Source organism: Anomalospiza imberbis, chromosome 2 (assembly GCF_031753505.1).
Source record: "Anomalospiza imberbis isolate Cuckoo-Finch-1a 21T00152 chromosome 2, ASM3175350v1, whole genome shotgun sequence".
Taxonomy (NCBI): Eukaryota; Metazoa; Chordata; class Aves; order Passeriformes; family Viduidae; genus Anomalospiza; species Anomalospiza imberbis.
The window spans coordinates 74,934,444-74,952,678 of record NC_089682.1 but is presented as its reverse complement, the minus strand read 5'-3'; the positions used below and the strand labels follow the sequence as shown (position 1 = coordinate 74,952,678).

At 46.2% G+C, this 18,235-nt stretch overlaps 3 protein-coding genes across 5 annotated transcripts in view; 1 reads left to right on the top strand and 2 right to left on the bottom strand.

The window, feature by feature from the left end:
• TULP3 (TUB like protein 3) overlaps positions 1-862 on the bottom strand; it is a 32,446-nt gene extending 31,584 nt beyond the window's left edge. The window contains exon 1 of the mRNA XM_068181799.1: positions 586-862. Coding sequence (XP_068037900.1) covers positions 586-626 — 41 coding nt within the window. The 5' untranslated portion in view covers positions 627-862. The remainder of the gene's footprint in view (positions 1-585) is intronic.
• A 148-nt stretch (positions 863-1,010) lies between these two features.
• On the bottom strand, positions 1,011-5,619 carry RHNO1 (RAD9-HUS1-RAD1 interacting nuclear orphan 1). Of its 2 annotated transcripts, XM_068181797.1 has the most exons (3): positions 5,371-5,619; positions 3,914-4,182; positions 1,011-1,732 (listed from the first exon to the last, which is right to left on the bottom strand). In XM_068181797.1, exons 2-3 carry the CDS (start codon positions 4,079-4,081, stop codon positions 1,082-1,084), a joined length of 819 nt encoding a protein of 272 aa, XP_068037898.1. In that variant the 5' UTR covers positions 4,082-4,182; positions 5,371-5,619; the 3' UTR covers positions 1,011-1,081. The 2 variants fall into 2 exon arrangements, with proteins under 2 accessions (XP_068037898.1, XP_068037899.1); XM_068181798.1 differs by lacking the exons at positions 3,914-4,182; positions 5,371-5,619 and adding an exon at positions 3,144-3,866.
• A 1,521-nt stretch (positions 5,620-7,140) lies between these two features.
• Positions 7,141-16,285, top strand: FOXM1 (forkhead box M1). Of its 2 annotated transcripts, XM_068181795.1 has the most exons (8): positions 7,143-7,821; positions 9,507-9,655; positions 9,871-10,086; positions 10,499-10,627; positions 11,218-11,262; positions 12,220-12,286; positions 12,717-12,898; positions 14,107-16,285. In XM_068181795.1, exons 1-8 carry the CDS (start codon positions 7,272-7,274, stop codon positions 15,157-15,159), a joined length of 2,391 nt encoding a protein of 796 aa, XP_068037896.1. In that variant the 5' UTR covers positions 7,143-7,271; the 3' UTR covers positions 15,160-16,285. The 2 variants fall into 2 exon arrangements, with proteins under 2 accessions (XP_068037897.1, XP_068037896.1); XM_068181796.1 differs by lacking the exon at positions 11,218-11,262 and having other exon boundaries at positions 7,141-7,821.
• Positions 16,286-18,235: the final 1,950 nt, after the last annotated feature.

The following is an 18,235-nucleotide window of genomic DNA, read 5'->3' as shown; positions in this document are numbered from 1 at the left end:
TTTTTTCTGCTTGCCAGTACACTCACATTTAATTTCAAATAATTTCGATTTTGAGCTACTTAAGCGCTACAAGCACAAAGTCTTTCCAAAACTGCTTCTCCATAGTTCACAGCTGCTTTTCCTATTACATCACTTGAGTTCGTTTCAGTTATTCCTCCTTTTTTTCTTGCAAAGGCCCACCCAGAGTGATACTAAATACCCAGAGAGCTTCATTAGGAGGAGCAGAGGGGCTGAATAACACCGCGAACACGCTTCACAGCAGCACCCAGAAACCAGGAGAGGACCGAGACACCACAAAACCGGTTTAATCTACAAGTATTCAGATGATGCACACCAACGTTGAAGAGCGAAGCACAAAAAACACACCCGCACATAAAACAGCGGCACGGCTGTCGCTCGCCAGCGGGACGCGGGTGTTACCGGGGCAGCGCCGACCCGCGTGGCCGCTGCCGTGAGGCTCCGCCCGCCCGGGCCCCGCTGCGGCCGCTCATCCCGGCACCGGGCGCTGCTGCCACGCGAGGCAGCCCCCGCCCAGGCCTGTTCGGCCCCGGGCACGCCGCCGCCGCCGCCCCAAGCCCCGCTCACCTGTGGGCGGCGGGACCGCCGGGTCCCCCTGCTCCGTCCATCGCGGCCCCGCCGTTGCTATGGCCCCCCGCCCGCCGCTGCCCTTAGCAACGGCGCGCGGCACTGAGGCGCGCCGCCATTGGCCGGGGCCGCGAGCACGCCGCCCGCCGATTGGCCGCGACGCCGCGCACGCGCAGCGGAACGCAACGGCCGCCCCTGTCCCTGCCCGCGGGAGCCGCCCGCCGCCTCCGCCGGGAGCGGGGAACAGTCCCGGCGGGAGCCGCGGGGGGCACGAAGCCCTTTCCAGACACACTTTCCCAGGGAAGACCGCCCCAAGTACGTCCCCCACCCCACCCCCCCCCGTCCCCAAGACCCGCCCCCGCCCCGGCGTTTGCCGGAGGCTCTGCCAGGCGCAGTAGAGGGCCCGGCTGAAATCACGTCCCCTCCTCAGCCCCCGAAGGGACGTCATCTGTTCGGGCGTGTCCCGGCACGCAGCAGAGTGGCTGCTCCCGCCAGGTCAGGTGTGGGCCTGTCTCCTCGAGAGTTCGATGTTTGCCTGCACCAGGATGTCCGCAGCGCTCAGCTTCCCTTGCTCCCGCAGGTACTTCATTATGTGCGGCCGCCGTCTCCAGGTGACCTTTATTCCGTACTCGTGCTCGGGAGTATCTGTAACCAGTACTGCTGCCACCTCCCCTCTCCCACACGGATCAATACCAAATGGCAGCTCTTCTTCTGGATGCCAGCCATGACTACTTTGTGACAGAGTGTTGCTGCATCTCCCATTCCTTGGGGAAGGAACCTGTGCAGCCTCTGCATCTGATGGACTAAGGACATCTTGCTCCACAGGCTGGGGAGCAAGCTCTCCACAGTTCTCTGGACTCTTTGCCTGGATGTTGGCATTTGCTGTTCTCCCTTTCTTAGGCTGGATGGGAGAGCATTGTGCATTCTTTCTCAAGCAATTTGGATCATCCAGCGGAAGGACTGCATGTCCTTCTGGACTCTCAAAAGTTAAGGAAGGAAATCTGCAGGCTACAGCTCCTCGACAAGCTCCTCCTGCATGAAATGAACTGTGGTTGGCATCTTGATTATAGGGCTTCTGAGGACCACGATTCTTCTTCTGGCATGCTTTCAACACCACTGACTTAGTTGTGTCAAATTGTGGGCATACCTGTAGGGAAAGACATAATAATAAGATAAAAACCCAACCCTTTCCTCCAGACAAATAATGCCTACCTGATTCTACTTCCCCACCTTTTTTTCAATGTGTTCGAGTAATCTGTTCTGCAGCAAAGCAAATGAGTCACTAACAAAGCTGCTACACATAAGAAACCTCTGAACTTCAACATCATGTTTTGCCACTTTTCTCTGGAAAGTCATTGGGGTGCAAGTGAGCTGTTCTCTGGGAGCTCACAAAGAGCTCAAGATTTGGGTTTTAAAGGAAATCTATGTGGTGTCTAGTCCTGTAATCCCTGCAGATTTAAGAGAGTTGAGAACGGATCCTTTTTCTTTCTGTGTCTTAGCATAACTCAAATAGATTCAAAGAACTAAATCCTCAGCCTCCCCAAAGAAGTAGAGGCTGAAGTGGGAGAGCAACACAAAATGATTGAAGAATGCCCACTTAGCTCAATCCCCGTAGATTATGTTAATAGGGTGTTCAAAATCTTCCCCCCAAACATCTTGGTTTCAAAACATAGTTAATTTCTGTATTGTGGAATAACAGATCACCCAAAATCCACTTCTACAATCAGCTTCCTATAGAAGAGATGGTCCGAGCTCAAAAGTCTGTATTTCTTTGAATGATTCTGGACTCATACTCAAACCCTGAAAATCTTTGTATTACAGTGTTCTTTGTCTTCCTGGTTACCAACAAGAGTCAGACTCTGTTTCAGATTCCAGTTTGCTTTTCCCAAGAACGCACCAAACTGAGTTCTTGCTACGGTAACTACAGATCTCCTTCAGCATTCCTAGGTTACAATATAGTTCCTCAAAACACTGAGTGCAATTTAACTAAGGATGGTGATTGTCTGATGTACAGCTGAACTGTTTGAATCCAAAGCCATTTTGCAGGAAAAGAGAAATGATTCTGTAATAATTGTGTACTAGCACATACTTAACATAGTCCCTGATTTTAAGGATATGGCTTCCTTGCTTCAGAGAACATGTAGGGTAGGTTTTACCTATGCAGGAACCTAGTAGTGAAAAAGGTATGAAAAACTTAGATAATGCCAAAAAGAGAGGAGCAGAAAATCAGTTTCCATTGAAACAAGTTGACAGATATTCTGCAGAGGATGCCTCCAGAAGTTACAAACCTACCACAGTTTCCAAACTGAGAAATATTTAACAGTTTCAGTACTGATAGCTTCAAACAAATTTTAGAATACTTGTATTTTAGGAATCAAAGAGCTACCAGAGTGGATGCTTCCACCTCTTCCAAACAAAATGGATGCTTATTCACAGCACTTATTTCACTCAGTGATTCACAAACTGTAGAGCTAACTGCCTCAAGCAGATACAAAAAAAATTTAAAGAGGAAAAAATTGAAGATGTTCTACTTCAAGGTTAAGGCATTACAAAAATACCTGCAGGTCAACAGGAACAAAGGAATGTTTCATGCAGGTTTGAAACCACACTTCCTGAGTTTGCTTTGTGAAGAGCAGAGTCAAGCAGCAATAATGTTTAAACAGAGCTCCCCTAGGTGATGACTACTGTTGTATAGGAACAGTCTGTCTCTGCTGCAGCTGTTTGCTTAAAAAAATAAAGCTTTACATTACATGATATAAGGAGTATTTTAGGACATGGCAAACAGTCCCAAGAAAATGAACCCATCAGAAGATTGGTATGGAGAGAAACTACTCAAAACACAGAAATGGAAAAGAGAGCAGGTTAGAACAAATGATTCTGAAGCGAAAACCTATGTTCTCTAAATTCAGCAGTGTCAGATTTAAACAATACACCCAATACTTTAACATGTAACATTTAGAGTTCAGCAGTTATTTCAAACAGCAAGCCAATAAGAAAAGACTCCCCTAATGTTTATTTTGTGCAGGGTTTTTGGTTGCTAAGGAAAACAGTGTTTTCCTGATGGGAATAATTTTTCTAGAAGACAAATATTCATTAATCAGTACACACTGCGCACAGTTTATGTCTTCAAGTAACCAAGACCTTAGTGGTTATTCTTAGAATGTAAAGCAACTCATGCACTTATTTATGTTTTAGACTGATAGAGGGAATTCAGGTCTGGGCTACAAATTTTCCATATCCAGAACAGATAACTTTCTGTTAAGACATACAGGAGAAATTTGAAAACTTGTTGCTGTGGGACGCAGGAGGAAAGATAATTTATACCAACCCAGGCAGCAGAGGTGTTCAGGTCCACAGGTTTTGTAGGCACATGTCTGGGATTCTCAGCCAAATGCAGTGGAGCTTCATAACAATGGATGGGTCCTGCCCATGGCTTCTCAAGGAAAATCAGCTCTGCCTTCCTGGCCTTGTGGGTACACTTCTTCTTTGGAGGCATCAAAAGGTGTGGTAAAACTACTTAGAAACCTCATGATGCTTGTTGGAGCCAATTGAAGAAAGAGGGAAGCACCCCGAGGAGATGCTAAAATGCTCTCAAATCTGTAGAAGGCAAATAAATGGATTTGAAGACAGACTCGTTTGGAAACCTCAGATGCAGTTTTCAACAAAAGCAAAACATTTATGCAACAGCACAGTGTACACATCTCGAGGCAGACGTTTTCCCTTTGGACCTTTTGTCAGTTTTCAGGTAGATTTAGAAATGCACTGCAGGAAGGGGAGCAGCTGACCTACTGATTCAGCTATGTCAAGTCAGCTATGAAAAGAAAGAAAAAGTCAAAAAACTTATTTTCTTTTTTTTCCAATTCAACCTTGTTTGTAATGCCAAAAAGATATTGTAGGGCTAAGATAATCAGAACTCTTTCCCTTTCTGGTTGCTAACTACCTGTAAGTTTTAATTTCAAGATATTTTAAGTTTGTTTTTTTCTTTTTTACAAAACAGCGTTGACATCTCCCTCCTGTATTCTACAGCTCTTGCATGGTTTGTTTTGCCTAATGAATAGGTTTGAACTGAAGTAACATTGTATTTAATTTTCTGTCGGAAAACACATCACAGAATCAATTAGGTTGGAAGACCTCTGAGATCATCAAATTCAACCTGTAGCCAAACACCACCATGGCAGTAAGTGCTACACCTTCAGGGACAGGGACTCCACCTCCCTGGGCAGCCCATTCCGATGTCTAATCACCCTTCCTGTGAAGAACTTCTTCCTAATACCCAACTTAAGCTTGCCCTGGTGCAGCTTAGGATGATGTCCCCTTGTTCCATGACTAGGTGCCTGAGAGGAAAGACCAACCACCACCCGGCCACAGCCTCCTTTCAAGCACTTGTAGAGAGCGCTACAGTCCCTGCTGAACCTCCTTTTCTCCAGGCTGAACACTCCCAGCTCTCTCAGCTACTCCTCATGGGACTTGCGCTCCAGACCAGCTCTGCTGTCCTTCTCAGGACCCACTCCAGCACCTCAATGCCCTTCCTGAAGTGGGGGGCCTGGAACTGGACGCTGCACTCTGAGTGCCCCAGCAGTGCCGAGTAGAGAGGAACGGTCCCCGCCCCGGTCCTGCCGGCCACGCTATTGCTGATACAGGCCAGGTGCCATTGGCCTTTCTTGGCCACCTGGGCACAACTGGCTCATGCTTACCCTACCTGACTTACCATAGATCAGCACAGACAAGAAAATGCGATAACATTTCATGAGAAATGTATGACACTCCAACAGCCTGACTGCTTACCTAAGTGGCAGCGTGCTCAGGGGATCCTGCGGCCCCCGGTGCAGCCGTGACACACACGTTAAACGGTAAAACCCCGTAGCTCTTCACCAGGAGTCAGCGCACTGCCGGCGGCCCGGGCGCACGGCAGGGCTCCCAGCCGCGGGCAGCACGGTTGAAGGAAGCTGCCGGCACTGCCGCAGCCGGGGCGGGAGCGGCCGTCCCGGTAGGAGGGCGGGCGGGACAATGCGATCCCGGCAGCGGCCCGGGCCCCGTCCCGCCCGCACATCCGTACTCCCCGCCGCCGCCGCCGATTGGCCCGGGCCGGCCGGCCCCGCCCCCGCCGCCGCTCACTGGCGCAGGCCGGCACGTGACTGGGCCAGCGCTGCGCCGGGCGCCAAATTCAAACCGGGGCCGCTCCGAGAGCGCCGGGGCCGCCGCCGCCCTGCATCGGCCGTGCCCCGGCCCGGCAGCTGGTGAGTCGCAACCGGTGCCTGCCACGGTCCTCCAGGACCCCTGGCAAGGGTCAGCACCCCTCGGAGGGCCGCGGTAAGGGAGAAGGCAGAGCCTCGGCCCGGCCCGGGGTGGAAGGCCCCGCGGGAGCAGGTGAACTTGCTGGCCAGGGCGGCAGCGCAGGGGCTGGAGGGGGTGAAGAAGGAGCTGGCAGGGCTTTGGCGGAGCTCTCCCTGCCCCCTCGGGGCCGCTCGTACACAGCGGTGCTCCCGGGCCTGCACGGGGGGTAGCAGATCCAGGCCTCCTTGGGAAGTGACGCGCTCCTGTTCCTGCTCACAGGAACGCTGCCTATAGGAGGCTGGATCAGGGTTCTTCTTTTGGCGCTGTCTCTCCTTAAGGGGGTGGAGCAGATCGCAAAGGGCCATGCTTGTGCCGGGTGCCAGAGCCCGCGTGGAATGATCGCTAGGCTGTCTGCTCCCTGTGCATAGGGCATTAGCTCAGCTTGTTACCTGCTGGACTCTGCTTTGTATCAATGTAGGGCATTCTTACCGAGAATTTTCTCGTTTACTAGCTGACCCCGTCAAATCTAGTGCAATGCAAAAGGCCTTTTTTTTTTGGTATTTGTTTCTATTCTGCTTGCCATCTCTAATGATAAACAATAAGTACAATTTGCATATTGTTCTGCTTTAGTTTGCAGAAAGGCACAGGCTCCACCGAATTCCTGATGGCATTATAAGCAGTAGTCTCAGAGCATCTTACCCTTGAAGCATTATCTCTGAATTTTATTTCCTCTGCTTCCAGCTTTGTAGTCTAAACTACCTATTGTCCAAAAGTCTGACATCTAAATTGTATGCTGCCCAATGACGAATTTACATGATTCTTAATAAATCTGTGAAAGGAATTAGAAGCACATTTACTTGGTGTCTAGCTTAAAGCACCTTACTTCTGCTGCATTTGTTGTGTGCTTTTGTAATGTTCAGGGTAATCTCTGCTTCCCAGATCTTAAACCATATGTAAATTCTCTTTTCATGCAGGTTATGTAATCTGCTGCTTAGAGCAATCAGCTATAAGAATCAGCACTGCTATTTCTATATTCTACCTCCCCTCCAGCTTGCTGGCTGACGCTGGTCAAATTGCACTACAGCTAAGTCTTTCTGTAAAGCACATTCGCACTTTGCTCATTATTATGTACTTCATGATGCAAGTTATCTACTCTGCAAATCTCTCTCCCATCCTGCTTACACAAGCTGTGGATTAGGGAGGTGCAGTATGATTTTTCAGTAGCCTTGTCAGCCTTATTAAATGCTTTCAATTTAATTTTCTTTTTGTGTTTCTAGCTTTGTAGCAACTGCTGAGAATGTGTGCTCTGTGGGAGGTCTTGAGATGATTTGCTGCACCCTTTATGTTGTACCTTTTGTTTTGCAGGATTTGTTCCTCTCCCTTTCAATGGAGAGTGACAGTATAGATCAATAATGAGGACCAGCCCTCGCAGGCCCTTAATTCTCAAAAGACGAAAACTGACCCTCCCACCGAACGATGAAGCCAGTACGTCAGCAAGAGATGAGAACAGAGGTCAGGATGAAAAGGCTCCTAAGCAGGAGCACAGGCAGGAAGATCAACACAATAGACAACCCAGAGACAAAAGAGACTGTGGCCTGCAGAAATTCCCAGCAGGAATAAAGATAATTGACCATCCTACAATGCCCAACACACAGGTGGTGGCCATCCCTACAAATGCTGATATCCAGAGCATCATAGAGGCATTGACAGCAAAAGGAAAAGAGTGTGGCAACAATGGACCCAACAAGTTCATTCTCATTAGCAGTGGGGGCACATCCCGTTCGGCAGGTCCAGGACCATCACAGCATCTCCCATCAGAGAAGAAAGCCAGTGCAGCCATCAAGGCTGCAGTTAGTCAAGAAAGAGAGAAGAATGTTGCACAGACACCTGGTCTTGCAGGCAGTACAGCGCTCTGGCATTCAGGAGTTGATCCTGTGGTTGGACAGGAACAGGAGACCAACAGTATGTAGCCTTTACCTGGTTTTTTGTTGGTTTTTTTTTGTCCTGACAGACAAGGAGATGTGAATTTGGCCAAGGAGTGCAGCACTTGCATCTTGGTTTGCAGTAATTATTAATATTTTGTTAATTACAAAATACCTATGGATTGGATTCTAATAATCTACATGGCTTTGCATATGTAGTGAAATCTGAAGGATTATAGTGGACATATTTTTTTGGTGGAAGACATCTGAGATTCTGACTTAAGTTTAGTGCTGTCTTTCTATTTCTTGAAGTACTAGATCAACATTGTCCTGTTTTGGTTGACAATAGTCTGGTTTGAGTGTTTGTTTTTAGAGGCTGCAGCTCTTTTCAGAAATTGAGCAACTATACATGAAATCGGGAATTCAAGGTGAATTCCTTCCACAATATTAGTGTTGCAATACCATCTTTTAGGAGTGTGACTGGTGCCTTCCTTTTGACAGCTGAGATTAAGGGGTAGCAGAGTTACTTGTGAGAAAGCAGAGTTATGGCAAGGGCAAGGCTGTGTCTGTAGCCTACCCGGGCTTCAGTAAAGCCTTTGACACTGTCTCCTACAGCATTATTCTGGAAAAGCTGGCAACCCATGGCTTGGTCAGGTTCACTCTTGACTGGGTTAAAACTGGCTGGATGGCTGGGCCCAGAGAGTGGTGCTGAACGGTGCTGCATCCAGCTGGTGACCAGTCACTGGCTGGGTTCCCCAGGGCTCAGGGTTGGGGCCAGTCCTGTTTTACTCTGTGTATCAATGATCTGGATGAGGGGATCAAGGGCATCCTCAGTAAATTCACAGATGACACCAAGGTGGGTGGGAGTATGGATCTGCTGGAGGATAGGAGGGCTCTGGACTGGCTGGATCCATGGGTCAAGGCCAATTGTGTGATGTTCAGTAAGACCAGGTACCAGGTCCTGCAGTTGAATTGCAACAACCCCAGGCAGTGCTACAAGCTGGGGGAAGAGTGTCTGGAAAACTGCCTAGCAGGAAAAGACCTGGAAGTATTGGTCAACAGCAGCTGAACATGAGCCAGTGTGTGCCCAGGTGGCCAAGAAGGCCAGTGACATCCTGGCCTGTACTAGCAATAATGTGTCCAGCAGGACCAAGGCACAGATTGTCCAGTACTCAGCACTGGTGAGGCCACACCTTGAATTCTGTTTTCAGTTTTGGGCCACTCATGACAGGAAAGACACTGAGGTGCTGGAGCATGTCCAGAGAAGGACAACAGAACTGGTGAAGGGTCTGGAACACAGGTCTGATGAGGAAGAGCTGAGGGAGCTGGGGCTGTTCATCCTGGAGAAAAGGAGGCTCCAAGGGACCTTATCACTCTCTACAGCTGCCTGAAAGGAGGCTGTAGAACAGTGAGGATTGCCTTCTTCTCCTAGGCAACAAATGACAGGACAAAAGGGCATAGCCTCAAGCTGTGCCAAGGAAAGTTCAGATTGGACATCATGAAGAATCTCGTCCCTAAAAGGGTTGTCAAGCATTGGAACAGACTGTCCAGGGAGGTTTGGAGTCACCATCCCTAGAGGTGTTCAAGAAACAACTGGATGCTGCAGTCAGGGCCATGGTCTCATTGATAAGAGGGTGTTTGGTCACAGGTTGGACTTGATGGTCTTGGAGGACTCTTTTAACCTAAATTATTCTGTGATTATTATGTGGCTTGTTATCCCAACAGGCAGTGGCGAGACAATGAGTTCTGTGTTGGACCACAGCCTCACCAACATCCAGTGGCTGGGGAAGATGAGATCCGATGGGCTAAATCCTTCTTCTGTGAAGGAAGACACAGAGAAAGAGAATCAGATGCCTCTGGAGCAAAGAGTCAAGGTAAGTAGGAGAATACAAGAATATGTGCTAAAACTTTTGATAAGGAAGTAATCTAGGTGGATCAGAATACTTGCAAGAATTAGGCATCGCTATATCTAAGTAACCTGAGTTTGACCTTTACTGATATGAATAGCAGAACCCAGAGGATCCAGGGATGTTCTGGGCCTTCTTATCATCTTTGTGAACATTCATGTATCACCCCTTCTGTCTTTCAGACTGAAGAGGAAGCTGCTACTGCTGCTATTCCTATTGCTGCTGAGTCCTCCTCGTGGCAGGATTCAGTGTCAGAGCGACCTCCTTACTCCTACATGGCCATGATCCAGTTTGCCATCAACAGCACAGAGAAGAAGCGCATGACCCTGAAGGACATCTATACCTGGATTGAGGATCATTTCCCTTATTTTAAACATGTAGCTAAGCCAGGTTGGAAGGTAACAAGCAGGCCCTCAAGTTGCTGTGGGTGATGTTACATGCCTTCTGGATCAAAATGAAAAGTTGTTCCCAAGCCTGCAAAGCAAGATGGAAGCTCATTTAAACATTCCACCCCAAATACACTCTCACTCCAGATGTTCACTGTACCACTTCTTGTATCCCTTGCCTCATCCTACTTAAACAAGATGATGGGATGTTTGATCATTGCAGTGAGAATTGGGATCTCAGGAGAACATAGAATAAGAGACTGGTGACAGGGTTAGCTGGGTATGCTGTGAACATGAAAGTTCGGTGTTGTTTGCACTTTGGAATGTAATCCCTCTGCTAGGGCAGCCATGTCTGAGGTGGGCCTTGCTGTGCTGATAACAAAACTACTGCTTTTCAACCTCCCCCTCGCTCCTTTCTCCTCAGAACTCCATCCGGCACAACCTGTCCCTTCATGATATGTTTGTCCGTGAGACATCTGCCAATGGTAAAATCTCCTTCTGGACTATTCACCCTGATGCAAACCGTTGCCTAACATTGGACCAGGTATTTAAGGTGAGTAGCCTCATGCAAAGAAAATAGGACAGGCTATCCAGTTTCTAAATGCCACAGTAGCCTGATGCACCTTATTTTAACTGTAAGGTCAATCTGTGTTGACATCAGCCTCTTTGTAGAAGCTGGATTCAGTCACTTCACTTTACAAATAGATAAACTCTGCATTTGAAAGAAAAGGTGCTATGGCTGTGCTTTTGATCTGGAGCTTCTGTAGGATGTGTTTATACTTTGTGTGCTATGCCAAATATGATAGTCAGGTTGTTCAACTTCTTTCCATGGGCCTGATTTAAATTCCTAATGAGAAGATTTACACTTAGGCCAACCAGGTGTTCCTACGCTGTTTGATAAGTCAGTCATAGGATGGAGTTTCCTAGCCCAAACAGGTATTTTAGGAAGATTTTGTTAGGGAAATAGAGCTGCTTGGGAGTCTGGTATAGGTGTGTTTAGAAAACTGTTGTGTTTTCTGCACTGGGTGGGTGGACTTCTTTGTTTGCTCAGATTGTACAAGTTTAAAGTGTCCCATTTGTCTCCCTCTTTGGCTGATAACTTAATCTTAAATTTTTTTCTTGCTCAATGCCTTCTGCTGCCAGCCACTGGACTTGGGGTCACCAACATCGCCTGAGTACTCTGAATCAGTAAGAAATACCATCTGGCTCGGGGCTTGATCTTCCATTCTCTTCTTGCCAGTCACTGAAGGAAAGGACAACAGGCTTGGGGAGGGGGACTGGGTCACTGCTGCATCTACTCATACAGCTCCGTGCTTACCCTTTGTGGGGAGAGGGGTCTAGCCAATGTTTGACTGCCTCCAGATGGTACGGTCTGTCAAGCTGGTAAAGCTGGACAGCTTTGAGCAACGTGGAAGTCTACTGCTGCAGTAGGCTGCAATGGACACCAATAGGCTTCAGAGAAAAAAGCTCAAACAGATTTCTGATAAATCATCTCCATGGCAACAGTTCCACTATGTTCTGGGGCTCAGATCCAGAGAGAATAGGATCTCTCTGTGCTCCTTTTCCATTTTGGAACCCACTGCATTGTGAGTGACTCTTGGAAGGATGAACCTGTTTGCTATTGCTGTCGCATTCAGCAGTTTTAACAGTGATGGATTTGCAAACATCCAGTCACGCTTTTCTGTCACAGCTGCAACCTTGGCCTTCTTTCCATCTGATCAGAATTCTGATCCCTTTGTTGCTTCTGCTATTCCATTTGAACACCTATCTCTATGGTCTATGGTTTGTATAGACATCCAATACACAATAAAGCCATCCTATTCATTGTTCCTCGGGCACTGAGGGTGCCAAAACCAGCTCACTTCTGCAGTAGAGTCTGCAGCTGGAGCAGCTCTATCATGTTGTCTATTTTCCTACACAGCTTTTGGTGGGCATCTGGCTTTGGGACATGGCTGCAAACCAGCAAGTGGCACAGACCTAGAGCCAGCCTGAATGCAGGGTGCTAACAGCTGCTCTCTTTGTATTAGTCCAGCACAGACCTCTGGTTTCACAGTTCTCAGTGAGGCAGCAGAATAAATGTGGATTCTTTTCTTTTAACCTCTCTCTTTTCTCCTTCTCCTCTTACTTATCTCACAATGACTGCAGCAACAAAAGAGTCGTCTTCCAGATCCTCTGAAAAACGTGGGAAGCAAAACTGAACCCCAGAATTCACGTAAGTGTCCACATCACTCTAGGCCAAAGAGAATCAATCCAATAAATCTGGGACATTCTCCCAGATTTCTTTAGGAATACAAGTGGAGTGTGTTATCCCTGTTTGCCAGCTTTTATGCTCTTTATTGTCAGATTTGAAGTGGAAAGCAGTATTGTTGTGTCTGAGAGGATGTGATGATGAGATGCTGGGCACTGGGCACTCAAATGGGATGAGAGCCCAAACCTGAGGGGTCGGATCTTCATGAAAGGTTATTTTCTCATTCATGAAGCTTCTGACTTGGTACTTGTATCCTTAAAATTAGCAGAGAAGGCAAGTGATCTGATCAAATATTTATTTTGGGGTGTCTAGAAGGACCTTCTCTAAGGTGCCTGGGTTTCAAGAGGTAGCAGTGGAGAACAGGCAAAAGTGAGTCCCTTCTTTTCCCTTCCAGGCCGAAAGATGAAGCCTTTGCTTCCTCGTGTCAACTCCTACCTGGTTCCAATCCAGTTTCCTTTGAGTCAGCCTCTTGTCTTGCAGCCTTCTATGAAGGTTCCCCTGTCCATGGCACAGGGAGCATCCCTTAACAGCACGGAGACTTTGCAGAGCAATAAGCGTGTGTGCATTGCTCCAAAGGTTGGTTGCTTGTTTTCCAAGGAGTTTTGAGGGGGTTAGTGTGGGTTTTTTTTCCTGGGTTTTTTCCTTTATTTTCTGTTTTTTTTTCTTTTTTATAAGGAGGCTGAGGAGGGGGCTAGGGAGGGTGTGGGGATTTTTTTCTAAGGAGGGGAGTGTTCGTTTGGATTTTTTATTTTTTTTTATATCTCTTGCCCTCAATGAACCTTTTCTTCATATGGTTCCTTTGTGCATCTTTACATAGGTGCTCTAAAACTCCAAGCTCCTATCAAGGAACTAGCTAGTGATAATCCTTGCTATCCTTTACTGTCTCTAGGCTGACTACTACTTGCTAGTTTATTTGCTCTAAGGATATTTCTATAATTCACTAGAGGAAGGAGCCCTATGGCTTGGTCAAGACAATTTTTCTTTACTGCTGGGATGTGAAGAAAGAAGAATGGGAGAAATGGCTTTGTTCTGATCCTAAAACATTCATATTTTTGGTAGCTCTATAGACAAGTAACAATAAGGAACTTCTGAAAACGTATATATTTCACGTAGTCTCTTCCCAGAGGATTTCCGTATCTGCTGTTTGCCAATTCTGTGAAGTTCGCAGTTATTCTGGGCTCAAGAAAAACAGCTATTAAACAGATCTTTTTCTTGGCATCTCACTGACTGCTCTTGTATGCTTAGACATTGTAAAGCTTTAGCTTCTTCCATCCTGTCTAACCATAATCCTATTTTCCTTTGTATGCCTGCTGCTTTATGTTCTCTCCAGCTATGATTTATCTTTCTCCTGTGCTCTTTTTCTTTTGATAACCTCATTTTTTTTTCTCTTCCTTTTCCTTGGTTTCTGGGAAAGCTGTCCTCATTAATTTTGTTATTCCCATTTAGATAATGTAAGAAAAAAATCAAAGGGGTTATATTTTTTCCAGAAATATTCAGCTCTCCTTCTGCCTGTACTCCCAGAAGTTCTTCAGAGCAGGAGTGCTCTGAAGGGTATGACTTTGTCACTTAGCTAGAATCCTTCCCATGTGATCCTTAAGCTTCTTTCTATCAATTTCACAGAGATCAATCTCAGTCTGTTATAATTACTGCTTCCTGAATATCTTCCTTTTACCCTTTCTGCTGACCTTAAATGCCAGTCTTTCTTTTCTTTCCACTGTTATTTGGATTTTTGGGTAGCTTAGATCCTTGCTTACTGACTGCATGTCACCTGTATTTCACTGTAGATGTCACTGTCTGCAGAAGAGTCACCCTCTTTACCCACGGCTGCTGTCAAGGAGGAGGGTCAATGTGATGAAGGTTTATTTTCCCCAAGCCATTCTGTACAGGAGAACAGCTCCCAGCCTGGTGAGGAATTGCCTTCTTTCCCTGAGGGTGCCTGTGTAAAGGAGGAAGAAGGTTCTCAGCTGGATCCCTGGCTGTCCCCATTTGCCTCAACCGTAACGGTCAAGGAAGAGCCAAGCTTGTTCCTCCCAGACTCATCCGCAAAGGAGAGGAAACAGTTCACCACACTGAAGTCCCCATCTAAGGCAGTTTCTGACTCTTTAGTTATAAAGAGGAGAGAAAGGAGGGAAGTGGGCAGATCCAGAAGGAAACAACACCTAGCACTGCCTTGTTCAGAAGAGCCTGTCCTTGTTTTGCCAGAAAGCAGCAGCTTTGACCCTTTCCGGTTAGGGGCAGACCATCCCTTCCCCCAGGAAAACCAGCACCTTCAGAACATATCACAGCTCAGCTGCTCACAGGGAGAAGAGGGGGCCTTTAAAACACCAGTCAAAGACGTCTTCAGCAAATTGCCTGTTTCTTCCACTCCCAGCAAAGTTTCAGCCACTACTACCCCTTCACTTGAGGTCCTTGACCCCTGGAAGTCTGCTTCCTTAGCCAAGGGAAGTCATGAGCTGGACTTCAGTCCAGTGAAAACCCTTCAGGTGCCATTCACACCCCTCCAGGACAACCAGGACTTGCTGGGTTTTAACAGCACACCTCTTAAAAATCCTCTCTTTGATTCTTCTCGGGAACTGCTCAATACAGAATCCAGTGACATGGTCCTTGTGCCCCTCACAAGCTCTCCAGCGTTTATTCGTGACACTTCCAAGCAATCCTCTGTTGAACTGACAGCCTCTGGCTTTACTGAAAACCGGTCACTCATGGAGGGCCTTATCCTGGACACCATGAATGACAGTCTCAGCAAAATCCTTCTAGATATCAGCTTTCCTGGTCTTGAGGATGAAAATTTAGGAACAGACATTAGTTGGTCTCAGCTCATACCTGAACTGAAGTGAACTGGCCTGAGGACTGAATTTGACTTGTTCTGATGTTACAGAAGGAACTCTATTCTTCTGAAATTCATTAATGTAATCTAAGACAAGTGCTTTTGACTAGTTCCCACATCTATGGGAGCAGAGAGCATTATTGACTCCTGCTAAGCTGGGAGACAGGCCCATCAGCTGCTATGGGCTTCCTTTATAAGATGCTGTAGACTTTGAGTGGAACAAGATGATAGAACTTCTCTAGCCTTGTGCTAGAGATAGCCTCTCTCCAGGGATTCTTATCGTGAGAACATCTAGGTAAGCCCTGAATGGCATTTGCTACTCAAGGTATCAGAGGAAACAATAGTACAATAGGAAGAGCCCAGGAACCTCCTCCTAGTCCTAATATCCCTTTATTTTGTTCCCCTATTACTTAGTATCTTCTGTCTAGTTTTAATGGCTGTAAATACTGTACATTCCTTAAATTAGCCCTTAATTATAATAATAATTTTATTATTGTAGGGTTATGGGAATATTTGGCCTGGTAAGCGTTTGACCTAGAGTGTATTTACATATGTTCACATCCCTTGTATTCTTCTACCCTAGTTGAAAGCCCAATTTTTTTTTTTTTTTTAACTTCAAAACCACATTGGTCTAGGTTGTTCTAAAGGTTGCTGGGGCAAAGATCTGAAAAAATGTTTATATGTGACCCAAGTCAAACTGGAATAGGTTATCTGGATTGCAGCATAAAATCTTGGTTTAGCTTCCTTTTCCCAGGCTGGAATGGATCAAGCTATATAGCTCTTCTGATTCCAGAGGCCTATTATGTACCTAGAGGACTAGGTAGAGACACTGTTGCAGTAGATGGACCTCTATTGAATGGTTAAAGCAGCCTTTACAGTCAGCAGTTCAAAATGTAAAAGGGAATATAAAATATATTATATCCCCTTTAAATATAAAGGAAATGCTGACATTTCCACTGAGAAATGACTTCTGAAAACACAAGGTATGTATTGCTTGGTGCAATAGAACAACTCCTCCTAGTTCTCTAAACTTAAGTCATGGAAGAAATTGCCATGGCAAAGATCTGATCCTTCTGCTTGCAGACAAGTGGTGACTCCTGTATCCAAATACTCAATAAAGCTTCTGTGGGAACACAGCTGACCGTTATCTGTACCACCCCTATCAGCTTGCTGGGAGTGGCCCACGAGCAACCCCTTCTTCTCCTCTCATGTCTGTGTGCTTTGTGATCACTGAGTGACCATTTGGACATTTTCAGGCCTTGTTGGCCAAACCACATTAGATTTAGTTAACTCACTGCTTCATAAAACACACTTTTTCTTGCTGCTTATGGGTAAATCCTGACTATATGAGTCAGAAGCATACAAACATCATAACACCACTAGCAGACTAGTTTCTGTATCTTCTAAATGCAAAACAAATATTACTTGAAATTATGTCTCCTATAAACATAAAGCTAGTTTTAGATGTGTATGGTTTTCAGAACTGCAGTGCACCTGTGTACTTGTTAGAGGTTATTTGCCCTCATAAATTGTTTCCAAAGTTTGGTTTAATGGTTAGTATTTCGGGTTTTCTGAGGTTACAAGGCTGCAGGAGGGGCCTGGTTTCACACACTTTCTACTAGTACATCTTACACAGCTGTTAACACTCTGCTTCGCTATCTCAAAGCCTCCTCTTTCCCTTTCTTCTCACTTCTTTCTCCTGAGAGGATGTGTGCACACAACTGACGCCTGAGAGCCAGCTAACTGAGATCATGTCTCCAGCAAATACTGAAATTTTCTTGTCTTTGGTGTCAATTCCAGGCAGGTGCTCCCCTGCTGTCCCTGTCAGCTGAGGTGCTTTGATGGCCACCTCACATTTTATTTTGAACATAGTAGTGCCAAAGTTTTGTTTCCCTTCTTGTTACGTATTCTAGTGAGAGCACTGCTCGAGGGCAATTATATCAAAAAAGATGGAGGGAACAACAGAAAAAATTCCAATAAGCAATTCTACCTCTTACTTCCAGAAGAGATGTCCCAGTGTTTTGGCCAAACTAGTTCAAAGCACCAGTTGGTGAGGACGTAATCACAAAATACGATTATTTCTCTCCATTTATGTTTGCCTGATATTCTGCCTGGATGCTTTCCTTAAGGAAAGGCAGTTATCACCTGTTCCTCTGCAGGCTTAATATTAGGGTTATAGAGTAGAGGTGTGATCCTGTCAAACAGTGGATGCCTCTGTCCACCCTCCTGCAGTAAGAGCAGGGCCATGCTTCATGTCTTCTCATCAGCCCAAGAACAGGAAAGCACAGCTCTTTGCACCCTTTGCACAGCACTCCCAGGGCTTCTCTGAATAATGTGTAGGAACATCCCAGGACTGTCCTTGCATTCTGATAATAGACAAAGCTGTTCAACACTTTCTAGCCTATAAAAGCAAACAATTTAATATAAAAATTTTAAGGGATCTGGGACACACAAATCTACAGGGAGCCAGCAAGTGCTGTGGATGCTCTGCTCCTCTGACAACTCCACTCAATACTTGGAGTGTGACAGACACAAAGGAGAAGGTCATTCCCTTTCATTGGTTGAGTGGGGTTCCTCCCACTAAGTTTTGTCAGCTGAAAAGGACTGGATGCCCCATGAGATGAGATGAGATAAGCAAGGATGATTGCCACCCTTTTATTTTTGCAGCTTGGCTGGTAGAGGAAAAACTTGATCACTTCCCCATATGGAAGAAAAGAGACCCTGTTTTACATGGCAAAAATCTTTTTATGAGGATGTCAGGCCTTCATTTCTCCCAGAAGGCAGTCTAGCTCTTAACAAAGGTGAAAAATTGTTTTTCAGTAAAGTACCTGACTTCCTCTTTAAAATGCACAATAGGCTCAGAGAAAAAAATGACGGGCTTAAAAAATGGTTTGATGAGCTGGTTCCTGAAGAGAAATAGTTTCTCTCCCCACTCTCCTTTTTCCAGAAGAGGTGAGCTACAACTGGATAAAAAGATCTTCAGGACATAACAAAGTATTAGCTGCCTGAGATTAAGGAGAAAATGTCCTGCTTCACTACTCATCTCAGACTGGCTTCTTACTTTGAAACAAGCAGAGTTTTAGAAC